The following is a 10260-nucleotide window of genomic DNA, read 5'->3' as shown; positions in this document are numbered from 1 at the left end:
AATGTCAATAGGTAATTTGAATTGCATGACTTACTAGGGATAAAATTAGTAGCTGCAACTAGTTAACTAAGCTTCAGTTGAGTTAACAACAATTAAACTACTCAAGTAAACTTAAGAACTCAAGTCTATCTCTGTTATATAACTAGAGATCAGTTGACTGACAAACACTAGATTTTAACTCCACTAGATAGCTAAATTTTAGCTATCAACTAGTACATAACTCACTGAAATCCATCTAACTTGAATTAGCTAGAAAAAACTCAGTGATAGGCCACATCACACATGTTAACTGACAACTACCTCAAGTATCTATGAGACTGAATTCGAATTAGCATCTTTGACTAAGGCACAAGTCAAAGAAGTCATTCCTTGCTACAATTTCAACAATTGTAGCACAATTTTCTTGTTGAAATATCCCTTTGAAGTAGACACATCCTTAAGATGAAAATTCCTTAAAAGATTTGCCTAAGGAGTCATTGTATTTCTTTATACCCTAAATAGTATTTATAGTTTCTTTTTTGGTTTACAATTTGATCAAAATATTTATTTTCATCTTCCATTCCTTTTCTCTGTCGAAGAGACATTTCATCTCCTTTTCTTCCACTTCTTTGATAGCCTCCACGAGGTCTACTAAAACACCCCCAGAGAATCCTTGATAATATGAGTCTTTTTAATTAGACTCAATGTCAACTAAATCTTTTGTGTCATCCTCCCGTTTGTGTTTTTCCCACTACGAGATTATTTATTTAAACCATTTGAGGTTTTTTTGAAACTAAATGTATGTGGATTCAGATAGAAGGGAGGAGAAAGGGATCTAATGATGTTTTAAAACTTCATGAAGGGAAGACTCTTCGAACAAAGAGGGATTTAATTTGAAACTGTTATGAGTTGTTAGGGAAAAGGCTTGATATCTAGAATAACAAGATTGTGATCTAAGTCCCCTTTGTTGATGAGAAAAACTTTTATGTTATGTTTCCGACACCCTTGAATATGACTAGGCTAGTGAGATAATGGGACTAACCCTAGGGTTTAATGCCCAAAACTATAATACAATTTATTTACAACAACTTTTATTTACCTTGAAGCAAAGAAAGTTATTTAGCATATTTGTGCAACAAAATTTTATATATATATATATATATATATATATATATATATAGATATATAATGGTTGAATAAGCGAAAAGAAAATTGAATGTATGATCATATTCACTGTTGTAAGTTAATAATCTAAAATCAAGACAAATTAATAACAAACATTTACATACATATTTAAAAAAAAACATTCCTTGCTATCCATAGACGGCACAAGTATGTATGTAAAATATGATATGAATTTAACAATAATTTTATGTTATTGATATTAGAGAAATTCGTAAGAAAAAATAAAAATATAAAGAAAATTCATTGGAGAAAATATGCTAAAAATATTAATTTTCAGAAAATCAATAAAATGAGAGTACAACATGTTGTTTTAGTGAATTTATGTGAAAAGTGAGACAAGAAATCACTTTCAAATGTTTAAGATGTAACATAATTCATACAATATACATCCAAAATTGAAAATAACAAAGCAAGATGAAATGTTGGACAACACAAGTTGTTTCAATAACATTAAACAACAATGATTTCTAACAAAAATATTCCAATTAGCATTGATACAAAATAAATATTGGACCTTCTAGTAATAGTAAATGATGCAAGAAATAAACAATAACTTTTGAAAAGAACTAGAAATTAGATTACCTCACTTTTCTCCTTGTCACTCATAAAAATAGGATTATTTTCATTGTCACCATAACAGGTAAGCTCTAGTACTATAGAAATAATGCATTAGAGGGAAAATGACAACTTTAATAACTTATGCATAGCTCTTCTCACTAGCATTTTCCATCCTCCCTTCCTTGCCTTCTATTTAGTTCAAACCTCTCTCGAGTAGTTCCAATGAAAAATTGTCTATTAACTAATTATGTATTATGATAAATGTCTCTTCTTTTTAATCTGGAGAAGACATTTTGGAGGGATCATTCTTTTAATTAATTAATTTTGTAAAGTAGGTGGGGTCCTAGACTTTGTTCATAAAGTATTCAATGAGGGAGAAGGAAAAATTGTCCATTAACTAATTATGTATTATGATAGATGTCTTAGATGAGGTAGTCTGAGAAGGGGAGTGTACAGGGATAACATATGGATGAAATTTACCCAATGACAATTATGCAGGGGATTGAAGGGGATTGAAGGTGTTGTTGATAATGAAATAATGTAACATGAGATTGAAAAAATTATATATGAAGAGGAGTAATGATAAGATGTACAAATTGATGAGAAGAAGTGGGCTAATGAGCAAATCTAGAGGAAAGCGGGATAGGGTTGGTCTCCCATCCATCATTCTAAACTAGTTTTTGCGGGTAGCCTAAGTTTCAGGAAATTACATTATATTTGGGGTGAGGAAAAGGCATCTTCTATGATGCATGTGGAGTGGGAGGAGTGGGAGGAGGACCTCTTATGTACAAGTGACCAGTTTGAGTTAACTAGTTAAATTCCTCAAAGTTTGCATCAAAAAGAATACAAAATATGATCTTTTCGTTTTTACTCTCTCTATCCATAACATGTTAGTTATTTTGTTCTACCCCTTATATTTCATCTTAAACCTCTATTATGCAACTATCAAACCCCTAGTTATAATAAAGACTATTTATAATTATGTTTCATATAATACTAAAGTGTTTGTATATACACATAAATGAAATATGAAATAAAATGGGGAAGGCATTGTACATGCATGCATTTGACTAGCGTAGTAAAACATGTGTGTTGATACAATAACATAATAGGAAGACTGAAACATTCCTATGTCCGTAGGAATTGTTTCTCAAAATCATGGAACTGTAAGGGAGAGCAGTATGTAAAGTATCAAAATCATGGAACTGTAAGGGAGAGCAGTATGTAAAGTATCAAAATCATGGAACTGTAAGGGAGAGCAGCATGTAAACAAGTTACCTTGAGGTGTTTTCCCTTTTGGTTATGCCACAAGGGAGGTATCAACAATGCATATATGGAACACACATATATTTTACAGAAGGGAGTGAAAAGTATGTGAAGCTTCTGCAACTAAGTACAAGTTAAGCCAATATTCAGAGATTTTTTTAAAACAATATCCATATAAATCAATGCAAATAAGCATTTATGTAAGAGACTGAGTATAAATCTAGCAGATGCATAAGTGAAACTCGTCATTTACTTGCAGATAAGTCAGTGATTATAAAAATTATTCTAGTGTTACAGCATGCGAAGTGGAACGTGTTAAGTATGACATAGAAAAGAACTTGTTGGGCATCAGTGCTTAGTTTGGGCTTTACTGAGACATAAGAAAAGGATAAAAAAAATCAATACATAATAAAAGGATTAAAAAAAAATCGATTAATTAACCATAAGAGAGTCATGGTAATTTGGCTCGAAATATGCCTACGAAAAAGGAAACATTCATTTACATGGCGAACTCAGACTTGATACAATGTATATTGAAATCATCAGGGCGTATGAGCAGGTATGGAATTGAGAGTCTGGGTGGGCAGCAGGGTGCAGGTTAAAACTTAAAACTACGTGATGTTACCACAATAATCAGTTAATCCTTCATGATGTGTCTCGACTGGAGTGACCTGTGTGCACAGGGGAAAATATTTTGTTGCTTTGACTTTCAATGATTTTTGTTATACCACCATGCAAGAATTTAATAAAATAAATATTTGTCATTTTCAAATACTATTTCCAAAAGTTAATACTGTAGTTGGACATAATCATAATTTTGATAAAACGGTGAGAGTCTCCAAACACAATAATGCCTCAATTTGAATAAGAAAATGGTTCGACATCCACATGTTATTTTGTGCCTCTGCAGAAAATCTTGCAGAACACAATTCCGGAACTACCACACAGGCAAGATCTTCTTGAGACAATTTAGTCTTCGAAACAGATCTAAGACGTCACAGACAGATAGATGACCATTGTTATTCTCACACAGAAATGGTAGGAGAATCCAAGCTAACAAGCTACATTGACAAAGATGCTTATTGGTCACAGAGTTATTCATGTGGACATATAATTATTAGAATTGAATAGCACTGACGAAGGACTGGCCGAATTGCCAGTTGGGAGGGATTACGTTGTTGAAAGTGCGCGTCTTCCCATTGCGCAGCGTTACGATAAAGGAGAGAGCCCGTCCCTCCAGATTGGGAGTACTGTTTCCCCAAACGGCGCCCCACCCTCTTTGTAACGGTTGCCAACCATCCATTCCGTCCGCCTTCATCCACACTCCGCTCACCTGTCCGCTGCCGCCCACGTTCGATAAGACCACGGTATTGTAGTAGGCGTGGCCCATCATACTGAACCTCACTCCTCCATTCCTGAGGCAAGGCACCTTTCTGTAAAGAACGGGCACAATTCCGGCTTTGTAACCTGCAATGGAGGCGAATGCAGGCTGTGACAAGTCGAAATGATGGCGAGAACCGTCGCACCATCCAGATCGAGGACATAAGTTGGTAGCAGTCACAGTAAGCGTCTTCCCACCGTCGATGCACCAAGCTGGATCAGATTTTGCATCGCATAACAATTCATAGCACGCCCCGCACGCCGCCCCTTCCTTGAACATTATGCTGCTCACTGCTGTGTTGCTTGCCCCGTACCCACCTGCGTACATATCATCGTAACCGCACGCTCCTCCTGCAATGTCTCCCAACATGAACCAAATTATAAAAATTAGAAGGATGGTGCATGGATGCACTGGCTTGTCTCTATCTACCCGATTCAAAAAAAGAAAATAAAAGATTGACGTTGACGTGAAACGACTTACCCATTGTTGATATTCCATTAGTGTCTCCATAACACGTTGCATGAGCTCGCTTCCACGCTTTCTGACCTGCATTTGCCAATCCAATAGATTCCCAACAATACCAACCGATCATGGCAATCCGTATGATCAAATTGATATTGTTCCTCGCCATCTGTAGCAAAGTTAGTTGCTAGTCACAGATTTTCTGTAACTCAATGTAGAGAAGACCAGCAACCAGAGAGGCCTTCAGGTTTCGGTGTGTTCTGCCCCTTCTTGTAACTATCTATATCTATATATATATATCGTGCAACACTCCCATCTCCTGCGTAGTCACATGCGTTCCAACCTATAGGCACATGCGTTCTAACGCGTAATTCGGTACACATTTTTAGTCACAAGTGTGACTGTACCTTTCTACCATCTTCGCTGAACTCTGGTAATGGATCGACCGGGTGAGAAATAAACTTTGGTAATGGATCGACCGGGTGATGGATCCAAAACACACCCTGGCGAGGTTATTGAACGATTCAGATATGCCAGTTGGCCCAAAACCTAAAGCCGCTGGGAATTGCAAGAGCAATTTTGAAATGGAAGGTGAGTTGTAGGATTCTCGAATATTTCATATTCCGCGAAATTAATGTTAATAAATTTAGAATTATAATGATAAGTTTTTTTTTTAATTATTGTTAATTGATTAAATATTTTTTTTTTCTGAATTTAATAAAATAGTTTAATAATCTAACGCTCAAAACATAGTTGAGAGAAGTTTACCAAGTATATTGTCAACCCAGTTAACTTAATTATTTGATGTTATTGCACATTGATATAAGGTCTAATTTAATTGATAGAAAAAAATAGTGTTTTTCTAATGAAATTTTGCAATATAATTTTAATTAGAATGCTAAATTTACAGTGTAGAAGATATTTTTAAATATATAAATAAATTTAATATTTTGAAAAATTTAAATTTTCTAATTATACGAATTAAACCACTTAAATTCAATTTTGTTAAATATTAATTAAAATTAACTAAAAAATTGTGATGAAAAACTCATTTTATCTATACAATATATAATTTATTATTATCATAGAAAAAGAACAACCTGAAACAATGTTAAAGTTTTGATTTTTTATATTCACAATTTTTGGAGTCGTTAAGAGAATTCGTTCAAAATCGTTTTAAAATATTAATTAAAATTAACTAAAAAATTGTGATGAAAAACTCATTTTATCTATACAATATATAATTTATTATTATCATAGGAAAAGAACAACCTGAAACAATGCTAAAGTTAAGAACAACCTGAAACAATGCTAAAGTTTTGATTTTGTATATTCACAATTTTTGGAGTCGTTAAGAGAATTCGTTCATGCGATTTTGTTCGTTTTTCTCTATTTATTAAAATTTTAATAATATACTTTTTATTAAATTTATTAAATAACAATATTTCGAAATTGAAATTAAAAATAGTAATTTTTTAATTTAATAATACATTTTTTATAAAATTTATTAAATTACAATATTTTGAAATTGAAATTTAATATAGTAATTTTTTAATTTGTATTATATTTATATGGTGTAATATTTATTTTTATATTAATATTTTTATAAAAAATAAATATTTTGATTAAAAATATAATTTTCAAAAATAATATTATAATAATATGTTATAAAATAGTTTAAATTATTTCTAATCAATTAAAAATTATTTTTTCTAATGAAAAAATTATTTTATAAGGGTATCTTAATTGTTATGATATGCAGTGTTAGATGGAATTCTTTTTATATAGGTTCAATTCTTGTAAGTGACATGATGTATCTCTATGTTTCAAATCAATAGAAAAAGAAAATTATTATTAGAGTCAATTTAGTGCTCTTTGAGTGGAATAGTTGTTATCCTCCTCACCCACGTTAAGTTTAGTAAGGTGACATATTATGTTGTATCCAATGCCCAAATTTAGTCCAAGGAACTTAGCTACAGTGGTATAGCACATGTTTCATTTCCCTAGCGGAGTGGGTTCAAGTTTCCAAAGATATGTTGTGGGTTCAAGTCTCCAAAGACATGTTATGAAATAATTATTCTATTTGGTGAAATAGTAGCAATGGTTTTGTCCTAGCTAATTGGGTTAAAGTCTCTAACGCATGTTGTAAATTGTCTCTTGTGACTTTTATGAAACAGTTTTCAATTTCTGAAATTTAAAAATTCTTCCAACCCATTTTTTCCTTTTTTAATTAAAATTTAATAATAAAATTTAGTAAATAATAAATTTTAAAACTACAATTAAAATTTATATTACATTTATAATATATAATATATATTTTATATGAAAAATAATATATATATATATATATATATATATATATATATATATATATATATATATATATATATTACTACCTAAACACCCACAAAGGATTTGAACCAATGACGTGGATTTGAACCAATGACATATCACAAGTAGTGCCTTAACAGTACATCCATTCACCATCAATCCAAAGCCCCATGGACTATATCTAATTAATATATTATATGTCTTTTCAAATAAAATAAAAATGATAATTCTATAAATGTCGTTATAACATTCTAATGGCATATAACAAATTACAAACTTTAAATGCTTTATAGCATTCCAATGGCATGTAACTCTTGTAATAGTTCAAAAGGTATATATATATATATTCCTCCTATCTTCATCTACTTTCTCTTATATATTGTTTTTTTATATACATATCTTCTAATACACTCATGCATTTTTTTAAGAAGGCACAAGAAAATATACAAATATATTTTGTTATAGGGTTTGCTCTCAAAAGAGTCCACATATGAAAAGACAAAAAAAAATGTGTAACAAACTCCACTCCAATTTTTTTTTTACTTAGTTATGTAACTATGAATTACTCAAATGTGGACCAGACCCTTTCATATATTAAACTTTTACAAGATATTAATGATATGTCAAATGTTTGATTGATGACTACTTAAGGTTTAAGTTCAAAGCGGTTGTGGTTCCGCTTGGTCTCCTCGTTGGAACTCCACGTAGACCGCCACGCTGTAACTTGCATTAACTTACCTCGAGCTGATCGACCTCGAGTAGGCCCCTCCTCATTAAGGCAGGAGAGCCTCGAGGTCCTCTCTTGCCATATTTGTTCATCTCCGTTCTGGCCATTTGGTGCAGTGTTAATGCACTTAACTACAGCCTCCCGTAAGGGTCTCGAGGTATTGCACCTGGCTTTCCATCCGCCATTGGATCCGTTAAGATCTACAATCTCGATCCTTCAGGTTTGGCAGGGAAGTATAATGTCCTTACCAGTGGTGAGGGAGGTTCATTTGTTCATGACCCAGCTTGGCTCTCGGCTCTGCTATGGTGACTTGGTGCATCGCTCAGGCAGGCTTTTGTTCGAAACTCCAGGTGCTTTGCAAACCCTTATTATTGTTACCTCAACAATTATCCATTATGATTCCTCTTTGGACGCTAGGTGCACTATGGTGGTTCATGAGGATTCTTGATGGATTTTTGGGCCGCTCTAGAACAGGTGTAATGTCTTCGGAATGGATTCTAAAACCCCGGTGGAGAGGGTCGATTCGGCGGAAGCAAGAGGTAAGAAATGATTCAATTCCAAAGTAGTTACATTTAAAGTTTATTCTCCATTTTCGTTTTTCCTGAGGCTGCCTGATGCATTTGCAGTTTTTACCACCGCTTTGAGGGATGTCCAGTGCCCGCTCAGGTAAGCCACCTCACTATCACAGGTTTTCATATGGTATTCTAGACTTTGCATGATTTCGGGTCCCGGCCATCAGCTTATCCTGTGTAGATAAGCCCACTCATGATCGCTCTAAACCCTCGTTCAACATGTGGCTTGTGGAATGTGACCACCTTACTAAACCAAGCTTCTTTCTTTGTTTCCCGGGTGGGTTTTGGATTCTAAACTCATCTTGTGCTTTGAGCTCTTCGAGCCAATTTTTCCATGACATAAGTTTCACGGAATGTTGATAGCTAGGGTTTAAGGCTACAACTGAAGTATATGTCTTCAATAAAGAATGTATTTAAAGTTATTTTTGGAACTGTCGACCTTGGAAATGCCAAGACAGTTCTGGAACTAGTTCAGTAATTCCTTGTATTACTTCTGTGGAAATCTACAAGACATTTCTTGGCATGAATTTAGTATATTTATCTATGTTTAGATTGATGTATCAAGTCCATCATAGTAACTCGACTTCTGATAACTTTTGTTTATGAAATACAGTCTTATTTCGTATCAATTTAAATGAAATGGTTTTAAGGCTTTGTATGTTTCCAGTTCAACTGTGATATCATGTTATGGCCATCGATACTAAGTTCTGGAACTATGTTTTTCAATTTATGTTTAAATATAATTAATATTTAATAGTTCAGAGGTTTCGGGTTTAATAGCACCTAGGTACTTGGTTCTTGGTGAGTTCCTTCCCAAACTCATCCGAGGGCCGTGTTGATGCCTCGAAAATCACTACAACAACAATGGGCGATAACCACCCGGTCCGGACCTTAAAGCAGCTCATTTTCCGTTTGGTGTGGTGGCTCCGACTGGTTTAACTAGGTCCAGTTACCTTCTCCCTATCGCTATTGGTTTATGATGTATCTTTAACTACTAATAGATAGGGATATCAGATCACTTCTTCTTGCTGATCATGCAAGAGAATGACCCTTAAGCTGATTTGGGTTCAGCCAAGCCACAACTAAAATTTTGCCTCTTTGAGAAGAGGACTTAAAATAATGTAGAACTTAATCTAAATGCAAGCTTATTCTATAATGCAAGCAAAAAGAAACTAATCTTAATCCTATCTTAATTGGGCAGATATAGATCTAACCCAACTAAGAGCAAGCCAATTAAAGTATTGGGATTTAAATATGTTTTATTTATAATGAATATCAAGTTAATGAAGTAGTTCAATTAACTGATATTATGGATACCAAAACACATCATATTGAGACCTATTAACTGAAATAATAAACCAACAACATTTCGGGAAGTAGTTCAAAAAAATGATATTGATTATCAAATCAGTGAATCCAATTATTAAACAACAATATGCAGAAATAGTTCGTAACACATTACTATTTAATAAATCAGTTTTATAAGATATATTTCTAAGCAAGTAGTTATTCAGAAATCAGAATTTAATCCATAAGAACAGAGATACATAATAACAACATTGAGACAAATTACCCATATTGACAATAGTGCACAAACATGAATAAATGACACATTTCTGTTACCATAAAAATGGAACTGATGTTTGAAATAGTAGTATTAAAAATACTAATTTATTACATCCATTTCTCTGACCTCTGTCTCCGACAGTGCTTTACATTGCTTGAACTTCTGCTTTCAAAACTAGAGCCACAATAGTGTAAACTATGCCTCTCATACATAACTCAATATTCAAAGGAAA

General features: G+C 33.1%; 1 protein-coding gene across 1 annotated transcript; it reads right to left on the bottom strand.

Moving 5' to 3' along the window:
* Nucleotides 1-4105: 4105 nt before the first annotated feature.
* On the bottom strand, nt 4106-5000 carry LOC149149603 (expansin-A2-like). The gene is made up of 2 exons (XM_089442528.1): nt 4850-5000; nt 4106-4719 (listed from the first exon to the last, which is right to left on the bottom strand). Exons 1-2 carry the CDS (start codon nt 4998-5000, stop codon nt 4106-4108), a joined length of 765 nt encoding a protein of 254 aa, XP_089298654.1.
* Nucleotides 5001-10260: the final 5260 nt, after the last annotated feature.

Source organism: Pinus tabuliformis, chromosome 9 (genome assembly GCF_031772625.1).
Source record: "Pinus tabuliformis cultivar Carrire ecotype Pingquan chromosome 9, CPIR1, whole genome shotgun sequence".
In the NCBI taxonomy this organism is placed as follows: Eukaryota; Viridiplantae; Streptophyta; class Pinopsida; order Pinales; family Pinaceae; genus Pinus; species Pinus tabuliformis.
The sequence above is the reverse complement of the archived record's forward strand: the minus strand, read 5'-3'. Positions and strand labels throughout refer to the sequence as shown.